The sequence below is a fragment of the Schistocerca cancellata genome, chromosome 5 (assembly GCF_023864275.1).
Source record: "Schistocerca cancellata isolate TAMUIC-IGC-003103 chromosome 5, iqSchCanc2.1, whole genome shotgun sequence".
In the NCBI taxonomy this organism is placed as follows: domain Eukaryota; kingdom Metazoa; phylum Arthropoda; class Insecta; order Orthoptera; family Acrididae; genus Schistocerca; species Schistocerca cancellata.
Window position 1 is genome coordinate 152,355,852 of NC_064630.1, and position 16,137 is coordinate 152,371,988.

The 16,137-nt window shown below is 38.3% G+C and overlaps 1 protein-coding gene across 12 annotated transcripts in view; it reads left to right on the plus strand.

Annotated features, from left to right (window-relative positions):
- Positions 1-16,137, plus strand: part of LOC126187508 (condensin-2 complex subunit G2-like) — a 275,551-nt gene that overhangs the window by 159,497 nt on the left and 99,917 nt on the right. For all 12 annotated transcript variants that reach the window (XM_049928641.1, XM_049928640.1, XM_049928639.1 and 9 more), the window contains exons 13-16: positions 5,786-6,009; positions 7,760-8,029; positions 15,574-15,741; positions 15,834-16,015. In XM_049928641.1, the coding sequence (XP_049784598.1) occupies positions 5,786-6,009; positions 7,760-8,029; positions 15,574-15,741; positions 15,834-16,015 (844 nt within the window). The remainder of the gene's footprint in view (positions 1-5,785; positions 6,010-7,759; positions 8,030-15,573; positions 15,742-15,833; positions 16,016-16,137) is intronic.

Here is a 16,137-nt window from a genome sequence, read left to right on the forward strand (position 1 = left end):
TAATCTGTGTGGCTATGATTTTAGTTTCTTTTTTTATTAACTCCCTAGTTAGCCCTGTGTTTACACTGCTGTTTTCATTTTTTCTTCTATAGTGAGAATATGTTCAGATTCTATTATGAGATCTTCTATCCGTTGTTCATTTGCTGGTGAGTCAACATTGTGTTTTAGACCTTTTTCTAAGAGCTGTTTTCCATTTTCATCTGTGTTGTATCTGTAAGATTGACCACCCTAGGATAGAAATGATGTGTGTTTATGTGTTTGTTGTTATGGGGTTTTGTGTGGTGCAATTTGAGGTTTTCAATTTCCTTTTTATGCTTTAGTTGCATTTTGTTTGTGGCTCTGCATACAGCTTTCGACATTTTCCACAATGGTAGCAAAAATAGCCGAATTATTTAATTTTTGTGCTAGCTGAAGGTAAATTTCATATAATTCTTGGTTTAATGTCTGTTTCTTTGTATATAAAGAATTAATTTTGTGTTTCAGCCAGGCATTTTTTGCGGCCTGTGTGGCAACTTTTGCGACGTTTTTGTAGTTGCAGTGAAGAACAAAAATACCCTCAAGAATTGTAAAGTAACTACGGACACTATAGCCACACAAGTGAAGAACATACACGTTCATTCACACAAGCAGGCACACATCACACACACACAACATGTGTGTGATGGACATGTCCAAAAGAACAGATACCATCTTCAAATATAATAGAGGGAAACATTCCACATGGGAAAAATATATCTAAAAACAAAGATGATGTGACTTACCAAACGAAAGCGCCGACAGGTTGATAGACACACAAACAAACACAAACATACACACAAAATAGAAGCTTTCGCAACCAACGGTTGCTGAATGTGGCTCTCCAGCAGGGATACGACTTCCTCAAATCCTGCCCTGAAATGAGATCCATCCTTCAAGAAATCTTCCCCACTCCACCAAGAGTGTCTTTCCGCCGTCCGCCTAACCTTTGTAACCTCTTAGTTCATCCCTATGAAATCCCCAAACCACCTTCCCTACCATCTGGCTCCTACCCTTGTGACTGCCCCCGGTGTAAAACCTGTCCCATGCACCCTCCCACCACCACCTACTCGAGTCCTGTAACCCGGAAGGTGTACACGATCAAAGGCAGAGCCTCGTGTGAAAGCACCCACGTGATTTACCAGCTGACCTGCCTACACTGTGAAGCTTTCTATGTGGGAATGACCAGCAACAAACTGTCTATTTGCATGAATGGACACAGGCAGACAGTGTTTGTTGGTAATGAGGATCACCCTGGGGCTAAACATGCCTGGGTGCACGGCCAGCACATCTTGACACAGTGTTACACGGTCCGGGCGGGTTGTCTGGATACTTCCCACTAACACCAACCTGTCAGAACTCCAGAGATGGGAACTTGCCCTTCAGTATATCCTCTCTTCTCGTTATCCGCCAGGCCTCAACCTCTGCTAATTTCAAGTTGCCGCCGCTCATACCTCACCTGTCTTTCAACAACATCTTTGCCTCTGTACTTCCGCCTCAGCTGACATCTCTGCCCAAACTCTTTGCATTTACAAATGTGTGCTTGTGAGTGTGTATGTGCGGATGGATATGTGTGTGTGTGTGTGCGCGCGAGTGTATACCTGTCCTTTTTTCCCCCTAAGGTAAGTCTTTCCGCTCCCGGGATTGGAATGACTCCTTACCCTCTCCCTTAAAACCCACATCCTTTCGTCTTTCCCTCTCCTTCCCTCTTTCCTGAGAAGCAACCGTTGGTTGCGAAAGCTTGAATTTTGTGTGTATGTTTGTGTTTGTTTGTGTGTCTATCAACCTGCCAGCACTTTAGTTTGGTAAGTCACATCATCTTTGTTTTTAGATACCATCTTCATATATATATATATATATATATATATATATATATATATATATATATATATGGTTATAATAGAAGGAAACATTCCACGAAGGAAAAATGTACCTAAAAACAAAGATGATGTGACTTACCAAATGAAAGTGCTGGCAGGTCGACAGACACACAAACGAACACAAACATACACACAAAATTCAAGCTTTCGCAACAAACTGTTGCCTCATCAGGAAAGAGGGAAGGAGAGGGAAAGACGAAAGGATGTGGGTTTTAAGGGAGAGGGTAAGGAGTCATTCCAGTCCCGGGAGCGGAAAGACTTACCTTAGGGGGAAAAAGGGACGGGTATACACTCGCACACACACACATATCCATCCACACATATACAGACACAAGCAGACATATTTAAAGACCAATATGTCTGCTTGTGTCTGTATATGTGTGGATGGATATGTGTGTGTGTGCGAGTGTATACCCGTCCCTTTTTCCCCCTAAGGTAAGTCTTTCCGCTCCCGGGACTGGAATGACTCCTTACCCTCTCCCTTAAAACCCACATCCTTTCGTCTTTCTCTCTCCTTCCCTCTTTCCTGATGAGGCAACAGTTTGTTGCGAAAGCTTGAATTTTGTGTGTATGTTTGTGTTCGTTTGTGTGTCTGTCGACCTGCCAGCACTTTCATTTGGTAAGTCACATCATCTTTGTTTTTAGGTACATACATATATATATATATATATATATATATATATATATTTAAAAAGAAAGATGATGAGACTTACCGAACAAAAGCGCTGGCAGGTCGATAGACACACAGACAAACACAAACATACACACAAAATTATAGCTTTCGCAACCAACGGTTGCCTCGTCAGGAAAGAGGGAAGGAGAAGGAAAGACAAAAGGATATGGGTTTTAAGGGAGAGGGTAAGGAGTCATTCCAATCCCGGGAGCGGAAAGACTTACCTTAGGGGGAAAAAAGGACAGGTATACACTCGCACACACACACATACCCATCCACACATACACATAGGTGTATGTGTGGATGGGTATGTGTGTGTGTGCGAGTGTATACCTGTCCTTTTTTCCCCCTAAGGTAAGTCTTTCCGCTCCCGGGATTGGAATGACTCCTTACCCTCTCCCTTAAAACCCATATCCTTTTGTCTTTCCTTCTCCTTCCCTCTTTCCTAACGAGGCAACCGTTGGTTGCGAAAGCTATAATTTTGTGTGTATGTTTGTGTTTGTCTGTGTGTCTATCGACCTGCCAGCGCTTTTGTTCGGTAAGTCTCATCATCTTTCTTTTTAAATATATTTTTCCCACGTGGAATGTTTCCCTCTATTTTTTTTATATATATATATATAAGGCTCACCGGCCATTTGACCATCTTCTTCTGTGCAGATGCACAAACGGTGCCCGAACTCTTATGGGAATCGACAGCAAAGCCGCGAGTAATGAATATAATGGGCAGGGGCACTATGAATATAGTTTGGGACAACAAGTTGCGAATGTGGGTCTCATGGGAGGTGTGCCAGAGATAAGTAAGATATTTAGATAGAGAGCAATCAGGTAATGTCAGCAGAAATCAATTATGAGAGAAACTGATCATTTAGAGTGAGGAAAGATAGTAAAAGTGTTGTAGGAACTGATGAAGCTAAGATGAGGCAGACTCAAATAGTGCATGAAGTGTAAGAGAGGAAAAGGGGCGGCAGATCCATAGGTGGAATGATGTATACTTTGGTCTGGTGAATCTGTGGGAGTAATGACCTGCACCATATAATGTAGGTAGGAGAGAGGTAAGGTTAGAATGGACCCATGGAAGGGACAGTCTATACTATGGTCAGATTAATCCATTGATAGCAAAAAGGTGGAAGGAGTATATAGAGGGTCTATACAAGGGCGATGTACTTGAGGACAATATTATGGAAATGGAAGAGGATATAGATGGAGATGAAATGGCATGAAGTGTTTGACAGAGCACTGAAAGACCTGAGTCGAAACAAGGTCCCAGGAGTAGACAACATTCCATCAGAACTACTGACAGCCTTGGGAGACTAGTCCTGACAAAACTCTACCATCTGTTGAGCAAGATGTATGAGACAGGTGAAATACCCTCAGACTTCAAGAAGAATATAATAATTCCAATCCCAAAGAAAGCAGGTGTTGACAGATGTGAAAATTACTGAACTATCAGTTTAATAAGCCACAGCTGCAAAATATTAACGTGAATTCTTTACAGACGAATGGAAAAACTAGTAGAAGCCGACCTCGGGGAAGATCAGTTGGGATTCTGTTGAAATACTGGAACACGTGAGGCAATACTGACCCTACGACTTATCTTAGAAGCTAGATTAAGGAAAGGCAAACCTACATTTCTAGCATTGTAGACTTAGAGAAAGCTTTTGACAATGTTGACTGGAATACTCTCTTTCAAATTCTGAAGGTGGCAGGGGTAAAATACAGGGAGCCAAAGGCTATTTACAATTTGTACAGAAACCAGATGGCAGTTGTAAGAGTCGAGGGACATGAAAGGGAAGCAGTGGTTGGGAAGGGAGTGAGACAGGGTTGTAGCCTCTTCCTGATATTATTCAATCTGTATATGGAGTAAGCAGTGAAGGAAATAAAAGAAAAATTCGGAGTAGGTATTAAAATCCATGTAGAAGAAATAAAGGCTTTGAGGTTTGCCGAAGACATTGTAATTCTGATAGAGACAGAAAAGGATTTGCAAGAGCAGTTAAACGGAATGGATAGTGTCTTGAAAGGAGGATATAAGATGAACATCAACAAAAGCAAAACAAGGATAATGGAATGTAGTCAAATTAATTCGGGTGATGCTGAGGGAATTCGATTAGGAAATGAGACACTTAAAGTAGTAAAGGAGTTTTGCTATGTGGGGAGCAAAAGACCCGATGATGGTCGAAGTAGAGAGGATATAAAATGTAGACTGGCAATGGCAAGGAAAGTGTTTCTGAAGAAGAGAAATTTGTTAACATCGAGTATAGATTTAAGTGTCAGAAAGTCATTTCTGAAAGAATTTGTATGGAGTGTTGCCATGTATGGAATTGAAACATGGACGATAAATAGTTTGGACAAGAAGAGAATAGAAGCTTTTGAAATGTGGTGCTACAGAAGAATGCTGAAGATTAGATGGGTGGATCACATAACTAATGAGGAGGTGTTGAATAGGATTGAGGAGAAGAGAAGTTTGTGGCACAACTTGACTAGAAGAAGGGATCGGTTGGTAGGACATGTTCTGAGACATCGAGGTATCACCAACTTAGTATTGGAGGGCAGCTTGGAGGGTAAAAATCGTAGAGGGAGACCAAGAGATGAATGCACTAAGCAGATTCAGAAGGATGTAGGTTGCAGTAAGTACTGGGAGATGAAGAAGCTTGCACAGGATAGAGTAGCGTGGAGAGCTGCATCAAACCAGTCTCAGGACTGAAGACCACAACAACAACAGTAGAGACAAAAGTGTTCTACACTTGTTGACTAGAACCTGTACTGTGGTTTGATTCTAGAGACTGAATGGTAGGCATATACCCAAAAAGTAATGCCTCGGGTAATAATTCTGTGAGAAAGAGTAACAGCAATGTACCTATGCAAGAGGTAAACAAGCAACTCTCGAGTATACTGGCTTGAAGCCAATGCATTGTTAAGTAAATATAAAAACAACGAGAAGTTTATTTATGTTACATCGTGACACACATACACACGCGCCCACACACACACACACACACACACACACATACACACACAAAAACGAACAAACAAACAAACAAATAAGGTGGAGGTACACAAAGTAGAGTAACGCTGTTTAACAAAATTTACCTGAAATGAAAAAAGAAAAATTGAAAAGACATGTTATTAAATGAAGTTTTATTACTTTTCAAGAAGCCAATCATATCCAGTGTTTTTAAGTAGGAAACCTGTTGTCATATACTTCATATATTATTTCCAGAAACAAGTGGACCATTGAATACTGAAGCTGCAGATGGAGAAACAGAGCTCTACTTCAAAACATCTCTTGAAAACCCATTGGTTACTGAAATTTTCATTGATATAGTGTCCACCTTACTTACAATACATGATCATAGAAAACAAGAGGCTGAATACAAGGAGCAGTGGCAGAAGATGTATACTATGTGTAAGATGTGCATCCCAGATTTTCTTCGTTATTTCAAGGTGTGTTGATGTTTGTTTCTTTTTAATTAATTTGTGAAGTGTCACTAAATGTTTGTTATCCCAAATTATGAAATCTTGTTGGGAGGAATCAAAACACCACCAGCATTTTGAAAGACAGCTTCTCATTTACAGTTTTAAATTTGAGTGATAGCTGTGGACAACAGGCGAAGGAGATAGTTACTTTACAGCTGAATTGGCAGTTTTATTTTTTATTTTATTTTATTTTATTTTATTTTATTTTTTTTCCAGTGGCTGGAAGAATTAAGAACGTCATTTATGTTGTAGATAACACCAGTTGTTGGTCATATTTTGCAACTAAATTTTCTATAAGAAGATCATTTGCCATATGTTGCAGTAAATATTAATAATATGCTCATACTGGTTGCTGTTTTGTAGTTCTGTGTGATTTCTGTTTTATGTTGTGTACCCTTCATTTCCTCCTCCTCTCCCCCCCCCCCTCCCCCTCCCTCTTCATACATTTATCTGTGCAACAGACTTGCTTCTCATAAGTATTCTGTCAGTCACTTTTACTTTTATCTCTTAACTTTTGACTGTCAGTTGACATCAGCACATCAACAATCACTCCGAAATTTGTATCTTAACAGCCACAGCTGGTTTATCTGGACTGCAACAGAGTAATGAGGAAAAAATTGTACAAGTACTGAGATCACTCTTGTGACACCCCTATGTTATCTCTGAGGTTTTTTTGTCACAATAGAATGATAGTATGTGTATAGATAAAATGGAAACAACTACTTGGAAGGACACATGAAGCACGTGTTTTTTACTGTGTGTCTGTTTATTGTTACCTGTATTTTAAATTACGTGAAGTAGTGAAAACTTGGAAAAGCTTTAAAAAAATAGATTTAGTTATATGTATCATTCGTAATAGAAACATTTATTGGAATCTGAAGAGTTTTGTGATCTCATTGTGCATATATCCACTATTTAATTGATGAAGAGGCTTTGTGTGTTTACTTATGTAGCTAATAGCGTGTTATATGGTCCTGCATGGAAAAATGTAGGCCAATATGACAGCATACATATTATTTGCCAAGCTTATCTTTTTTATCTCTATTATACATATATCACACTTTCAAAATGTGGGAGTTATTTTGATCTCCAAAATGGAAGGCGTGTCATAATAATAGAACCAGTGAGACCGTGACCAGGGTCGTCAATACACACTTGTGCAGTGGCGTTCAGCTCGGGAATAAACTGGCTCGAATCCTGGTGGTGGAAAAAATTGTCAGTGCCGCTATTTTGCCAGCGAGGGGAGGAGAGGTGGTGTTGTAATGTTCCTGACTGCCAGACTTTGCGCCAGTGACCTGGTTTGAATACCAAACCTCTTTGCAGTGTCTCATGAAGAGAGGGCATGTGACATTGTTGACATGATCCATCTGTTGGATGGGGACATTAAGCTTGGCAGCCACATTGGTGCTATTTGCGAGAAGTAGGCTGTGTACCAGCACTGTTTTTCACCCTCTCCCTACTCTCATCATCATACCACACACACACACACACACACACACACACACACACACACACACACACAAAATACATACATGTAGTATTACAAATAAATAAATAATTGCATAGAGTGAGAAAAACTGTAATTGAATGTAAATGAGGTTGCCACCGTTGTGCCATTTGTTTGTGCTTCATTGTCATACAAATAGAAACTATGTTTCTGTTTTAATTTTTATTATTGTTGAGAATGATTACAACTAATTATCTCTTCCATGTTTAGGGAACTCGCACATATGACTCAGTCTTGTACCTGTGCAGTTTGATGCCACAATCTGTCAGGAAGTCAATTCGTCCTGTCTTTCACTTGGACAGCACCTGTTTGTCTCAGTTGAAGGCTTTATCAGTTGATAGTTCAGATGAGGAAGTGTTGAAATTGGTATCACTGCTCTGCTCTTGGAACCGTGGCGATGAACTGCTTGAAATGGCCAAAAATTGGATCGATGAAGCACTGAGAGCTGAAGATTTAAACTCCACTCGTTATGGTGAACCGGTATGTTACGTTCTAGTATGAGGTTATATAATTACTGTGTTAATGTCAGTGCAGATCCCAGTAATTTTTTTTTTGTGTGTGTGTGTGTGTGTGTGTGTATGTATGTTTGTTTGTTTTCATTTTTATATATAGGTGTGAATCTGTTACTAAAGAACTTTCACAATTTTTCTCCCTCTTTTCTAATTGTTAGCTTTTCATGTATGCCCTTTTTGATGCTTAAGTTTTCTTGAGCTTGATGTCTGTCTTTGTACATTTTGCTAACCATTTTCATTTTTCCAGCTCTTTAATTGATAGTTAATATTCACATAAAAAAGTCTTGTATGATAAAACTGCCTATATTTTGTTACTTATGAACTATCCATTTGTGGAAATTTCAACTGAATGGATGGAGCCTGATCTATAGATTAACTACTGGGTTCATGGAGATAGATAAGCTTGGGCTTAGCAGCACTAGTGAATCATTTCTGCATATTTTATGTATCATTATTAAGGAATGTCCAACAGTTTGTATGACCCAAAAACTTTGAGGAAACTGAGTTACTTACAAATTGCCTTAAACATTTTAGAATGTTATCTTGATGGAGGAAACATCTTCTTGATATACATCCTTAATGTTGATGCAGTGTTGATTTGTTCTGCTGTGAGACATTTGCGTCATTATTAAAAATTTTACCGGCACATTTGTGTGTGTATCTTAAAGTGCAACACGCACAAAAAAGATCAACATTATATGTGGAAGCTTAGCGTCCCTTCCAACTTATTAATCTTCGAGACCAATGTTATATGGTAAGTATATTAATGCTAAGTATATTAATTTAAGCCATTAACTTTTCTTATTTGTGTATTCGCGCTACTTAAGAATGATCTTGCTATTGGCTGACTACATCACGTGTCCTATTGCTGTCATCAGCTGGCGAGATCACGTGAATGAGCTGTGACACTTACAAAAGCGCGTTGCAATCTCAATTTCAATGCTTCAGAAAGTGATATGCGTTATTTGGTGGAATTCAAATCTATACCTTCGTAATACGAAAATATGCAACGTACATGTTGCTGCACATCAAAGGTCTTTCTAAACGTGTTTTTCCCCCTGAGTTTCATTTTCTAAGGTGCTGGGAAATTCTACGTTGGTATATAAAACCATAAACATACAAAGGATTGATGACTTTTACAGTGCCGAGGAAGAGTATACTGTCACTTAACACGGAAAAAGTGTATTTTCATCCTGGAGAAAGTGTATTTTTAACCGGGAAACCCGGGAATTTTTTTTCCTTGTCCATGTATACACTCTGTAATTATTCTCCATGCATGAAAGATACCATTCGTTTTCACTTTGTAAGATCCTCTCCCATTATCCTGTAGTTGGGTATTATTTCGGTCCTTGTCCTAACATGTGCGCTGCGTAACAAGCAAACTGACAAGCTTTATTGATAGGGTCCTGTAATTTCAGATTCAGGATAGGTTTCTTACGATCACAGGTTAACAAATAAGTTGCCAAATATCTAACAAAAACTATAATTATTTTGTGGCTTCCACAAGACATCCATTGTGCCAGCTATTAATGTCCTTAATGACAGTGTGCCACTACCGTACCAAGCCGTACAAATGAAGTGAAGCAACTATTACAGGGTGTATATTACCCGGGACAAGCGGGAAATCCAGGAAAAACCTTGGAATTTTTTCAACCGGAAAAAACCCGGGAATTTTTTGGAATTCCGTTTTTTTTATTGTTTTAGTTTTCAGTTAAATTTTTGTAGTTTTGACTGGTAAGAACTGATACTCTAGCAAAGCATATTACTATATCCTGCTACAGGAGAATAATATTGCAGCAATAAAACATAAACGAGAGGGGGAAAAAAACTTTAGTTGCAAAGGAAATGCGCCATTTACAACAACAAAATACTGTGCATGCACAAGCATCTGTGAACAGCAAAAATATGTCCATGGCTTTAGGGCGAAAGCTATACAATACTTTGTGACAATGAACTGCTTGCTATGTGAGGCCTGCGTGTTTATATTAGGTTCGTTTGAGCTGTTGCCAATGGGCTAATGCGCATGCGCAGTTGACTCGCGTATGAGTAGTACCTTCTCCCACTGCTGGCTACTTGAACTGTGGCTGTTAACTGTACAGGCAGTAGTAGGAAGCAGCCAGATGCTAATGAGAAAAATTTTTCTTGTGTGCCCTAGCTGTCAGATTCACGCATGCGCAAAGTGTCTGAATCGTAGTGGGAAAGGGGGGGTGGTAGTCTCCACGTGACCTTGTTAACATTAAGTGATTTCACTGTTTCCTCTTCATTTACAGCTCCCACATCAAAAGAAAATATATTATTAATTTTAGTTTTCTGATTTTATTTTATTTCATTTCCACGTTTTTGGCAGTCAAGCATTAATCGCCTTGCAGAACAATGAAGTTATTTTTGTCAGTTTTCTAAAGAAATTTGGCTTTATTAATCTCTTTCGGTGAGGCAATCAATTTATTGGAAGTGAAGTATTATGTTCCACAGTATTGGCTAGTTCCAGTTGTTCACAGAATTTCAAGTGAATGTTTTCTCCTTCTGCCATGTACAGCATTATGGCATAATAAAGAAGCAAACATGAGAGAGTACAGTACTGGTACTCCAAGAAAATTTACATCCCAAAAACCACACTGAAAAGCTTAGTATCAGGTGGGGCCTACTTGATTGTGAACCTCAACAAACCAATGTGTTCTTCAAGCTGAATTATGTGTTTGAGTAAGGTTTACAAAATTCTGATGCTCTTGGAGTATCCTCTGATATCATGTTTCTTTTATGGTGTAATGTGAGATCTCTTAATGCTTTATACATACGAACATGCGGGCTTCCTACATTACCGCAGCTGCACATACGCAATGATGCCTATTTTCTGGCACTCTCTGGCAGCTATTAAAACGATTCTATTTGTAACAATCTTGGGAAAATATTGTGAATAGTGGTTTGAAAAGTGTTACTTTCAAAGTAAATTTCCTTTTACGCAAGATGAATTATGTTAAGTGTGAGAATGTGGGATGAATTTCTTAAATCCCAGAGCGTTAGACTCTCGTTTAAAACTTAACACTTTAAGGACTAGCCACTTAGAGGAATTTCGAGCCCAGAAGATCAGACATTTATGTCATTATTGTAAATTTAATGACACATTTGCGTGAAGTACCTTAAAGTACAACACATGCAGAAAAATATCAATATTACATGTGAAATCTCAGCTTTTCTTGTAGCTTATTAATTTTCGGGACCAATTTTATATGTGAAAGCTTAGCTTTTCATGTAGCTACACTATGTATATCAATCTAAACCATTAACTTTTTCTCTTTGTATGTTCATGCTACTTAACAGCAATCTTGCTGCTATTGGCGCACAACAACATGTGTCCTATGCTCTGTATATCTGCTGTCATTAGCTGGTGAGATCACGTGGCATGAGATATGACTGACTTACGAAATGACATTGCAATCTCAATTTCAACGCTACGGAAACTAATGTGCTGTGTTTGGTGGAATTTGAATTTATACTTTCGTAATACAAAAATATGCAGCAAATGTGTTGCTGCACATCGAAGGTCTTATCAAAACTTACTCCTTTTTTTCCCCCTAAAGTGCCAGGAAGTTCTACGTCCGTGTATAAGGATTGGTAAGTTTTACAGTTCAGAGGGAAAATCTATGGAAAACCTACTGTCACTTAGAACAGAAAAAGTGTATTTTCATCAGGGAAGAAGTATATTTTTTAACCAGGATATCCAGGAAAAATTTGGGAATTATTTTTCCTTGTCCGCGTATACACTGTATTAATTATCATTTCTTATGAGGGTTCCAAATAGTGGATAATTGGAACAGAATGGATTGCTCCAAATTGAACAAAACTATTTGTAAATGTCTTTGGGAAGTTGTGAGAAAGGACAAGGAAAATATGATGAGACAAATTGTGGGAAACAGTGGAACTATGAAAAAGGTTAAACTCAAAACAATGGAAAACAGTAGGACTGAGAAGCAGGCAAAACAGGATCTTATGTGAGTTAGACAACACAGTTCATCAGTCGGAGGGCAGAAAATTATTTGACAGTACCAAAACTTCTTTAAATGTTTGTATAGTTAAAGAGATGAATCAGGAACACAAATTGTTAAGAAGTAAAATAATGACCTCCCTAAGCAATGCCAGATGAGTTGTATAAAGTTGATAGATGTATGAAGAAAGTAAAGGCTATGTGAGATGATGGTATTTTAGTAGAAATGGTTAAGTGCAAAGGATCCATAAAATTGGAACAAACTTGCAAGTATTCTGCTCGACTACTTTTTGATGGGAGGAAAAAAAAAAAAAAAATAAATTATTGATTTATCAGTCACCTCTCTGCGAAAGATATTCACTATAATTATCAATAAGCACATAGCAATTTAAAAACAAGACCATAATGCAATAGAGCAAGGTATTTGAATTACAGATTGGTCTGGTATTTTAGTCTTAAAAAGCTATAAGACCAAAATATGTAAAAGCAAATCATTAAAAAATAAATAAATAAATAAAAATAAAATTACTAAAAACCTCAGAACAACTAGCCCCTCGCTTCCCACCCAGTTGAAGGCTACGCCTAAATAGGCAATAAAAAAACAGAAGAGTAAATATGACCTGATGTTATTTTATTTATTTAACCTGACCTGATTATGAGCATCAGGCCCTCTCTTACACCAGACCAGGAGAATTTTTTCTCTGATGGAGTGAGTTTGGGAAAAGGAAATTTAAGAATGCTCCACCAGCTAAGAGTACTGCAAAATCAGGAAGATCTGGTTGGAAAGAAAGATGTGCACGAGTAACTAGTGCATACAGGGACAGTGGTAATCCTTACTGTTGCATCAGTAGATATGTTATTAACTGCTTTTGGTGAAGATAGAGACATCATTCAGTTCTTTAATGTAATGCAGAAGATTTTTTCCAGAGCCAGGTTCCTGGTACTGTGAAGGATGTTGAGAAAGTGACTGGACAATGTAGTGGAACAGAAAGGATTTTGCTCTGATGAGAATGGGTATTTCTGCCATGTTGTTCAGACAAGAATGTTAAGGTGGAGGAGATATATGAAGGACAGTGTTTGTTCATAAGACAGTAGAGAAGACAGAGGGTATGGATATCTCTGCATTTATCTGCTTGCAGCCAGGATAACTGTGCATATAATAGTGAAATGTGATCGAAGAGTCAAATATCACAGATATAACAAATACAGGCATTAATAACCAGTTCCAGGTGGCGTGAACTGTGATGAGAAAGGGTTTGCATGAAAACATCGCTGTAATCAGTAATTGGAAGTATAAGTGTTTCTACAAGTTTCTTTTTCAGGTCAGTCCAATTTAGATTTTCATCTTTTATTACACCTAGACTCTTTGTTGAAGGAGAGAAGTTGATATTTATCCCATTTAGCGTTAAACATGGAGTGTTTCTTGATATTTTGGGCTAATGAGCCTAGAATGACCAGCCAGTACTGCTTAGGTTTTGGATGGTTTGACCTTTAATCTTATATCCTGCACTCATATTGATAGTGCCCAGTGGTTGGTATTGAGATTCTCATAGCTGTCTTTGGGTTTCTTGGTTTTGCCCTTTGATACAACTGGAAGTCATCAGCAGACATGGTATTTGCAGTAGGATAAAACTGATGACACATCATTGATGTACAGTGAAAAGAGTGTAGTAGCTAATACCGAATCTTGGGGGACACCTGATACTCCCTGCTTCAATTGTGACCTTATGGTGCTGGACATGATGTATCGCTGGCAATACATCAGGTATGAGTGAAACCATTGCACTAAACTTGGTGAGAAACTTAGGCTGCTAAGTTTGGCAAGTAAAATGTCGAAGTTGACACCGTCAAAGGCTTTACTGAAGTCCAAGAAGCATGTGGTAGTTGCCTCTTGTGCATCCACGGCAAGCTTGAAGTCATCTGTTACCTTTATTAAGGCAGATGGTGTGCTGTGGTATTTACATAAACTTGATGGTATTCATGTGGTTGGTTGTTTGTAGCTTGTTTGTTTGTTTGTTAGCTGGTTATGAATATATATATTTAAGGCCTTGGGCAGTGCAGGAAGAATGCAAATAGTCTGGTTATCAGAGGGTGCTGTGTTAATGTTCTTTTTAGGTAGTGGCTTAGCTAGTCTCTGTTTCCAGGCCACAGAGAAAACACTTGTGATTAAGGAGTGGTTGAAGATATCTCTTATAATGGGCAGTAGTGGACCAATAACCTTTATCATTTGGACTGTGATGCCATTGTGTCTGGTAGATGCTGATCTGATGGCTTTTTTGACAGTATTGCGAGTAACATGCTTTAGATAGAATTTATTGTGGCTACAGTCATTTACCCCCTATGAACTAATCAATGAGTCTCTGTTTCACTTGTGGTTCAGTTGTCTTTGTAGGTGATGTGATGTATTGGTTCATTTCTTTGGCTGGAACCATGGGATCAGTTGCAGCTTTTATGTTGCTTATGCCAAGACCATGCACGTTTTTCCATAAGACAGATAGTCTATTTCTGTTGTCAGAGTTTTGCATTTCTCACGTCTTGGATGACTCTGTTCTGCTTCTACTTGTGAGTAGCATGATTTTTTTTGTGTGGGCTGAGTTTGTATGCCAGGTATGCAGCATCTCTGAGGTTCATGAGTTGTTTTAGTTCTTAAGTTAGCCAAGGTGCAGCTTTCCTTCTTACTTTTCCAATCTTTAGTAATCTAAATAAGATTTCCAAAACTAAAACCTCTAATGCATATGAAATATAAAGTCTGCAGTCACTGTGTATTGCCAGGTTTGGATTAATGACAGTGAGACATGCACTTCTAATCGAAGACTATTCATAAAAAGAGGGTTCCTAGGAAAGTGGCGGAGAGATCATGATAGCAGATACTAGGAGGGGGGGAACAGGGAATAGGACTTTGTAGGAGATTTAATTACAGCTGTAATTAGAGAGAAGTGCAGGTGGGTGGGTGGGACAGGGCCGTAGGCAAATGGATGGAAGATGGGCCAAGAAGTTCAGCAAATAGATGGGAGGTGGTCCAAGGAAGTTCTTGTATCGACTCCAAAGGATAAGAAAAGACCAAGATGACAGTTTAATGGTAGGTGAGTAAATTCTTTATAAATTGTGCTGGAGCGATGTGGATCTGCGTAAGTGAATAACACAATGAATGGAAAATTCTGTATCCAGCAGTGAATGTCAAATGGCTGATAATGACCGTATTAATAGTTGTCCACCTGGTGTACTAAACATGAAAATTCATCTAAACTTCTTGTCTTTGGAAACCACCATCATTGTTAGAGCTCTGTTGTATCCACTCAGTGTCTGGCTGCCAACAGTGACTATTAGATCAGGGGAACTAGTATGCTACAATTTCAGATAGAATTTTAATTTTGGAGTTTAAAGGAAGGGGAAAAAAAACAAAAGTATAGTTTGTTGCACATAAACTTTTGTGCATTGATTCTTTATTGATGTAATTGATTTTTGTATTGTTAAATTGAGCATTTGTCAAAAGTTGTACATAACTGATAAGTGTTCCTTTTACCTTTCAGAAAGCAGAACGAAGAAAAGTAAAAATTAAGGATGCCCGTGAACCAAATCCACTTCTGGGCTTTCGTGTATTAAATGCAATATTTTGTTACCCTCCAAACAATGCTAAAATTTTGGCAAAACATTATAACCTCATTGTGGAGATCTGGAACTATTTAGAAAGAGTAAAGGTGAGATACGTAGTTAAAATGGTTTTATTTTCAGATTTAATCTGTTGAAGAATTCTATGATACTGAATGTGTTTTTATTATTTTATTTTCAGAAACTAATAGAAACACGCATGGAACATAGTTCTGCATTTGACAGTTGTCTGCTGTCAGATGAATTCATAATAGAATGCTTCTCACGTTATTTGAAGCTCATTCCATATCTAAAAATTGGTTCAGAAGGTCACAAATTTGATTCTGAGTCTGCTTTTACTACTATACTGGATTGGTCAGAAAAGTAAGAAATTTTTCCTTCTTTTGTAAGCTTTTGTCAGATTTTAAATTCCTTTTCAACTACTTCTGTTTTGCAGTTCTCAATGTTTGATGCTTTTAGTAGAACCCTGATTCTGTCTTTCCTCT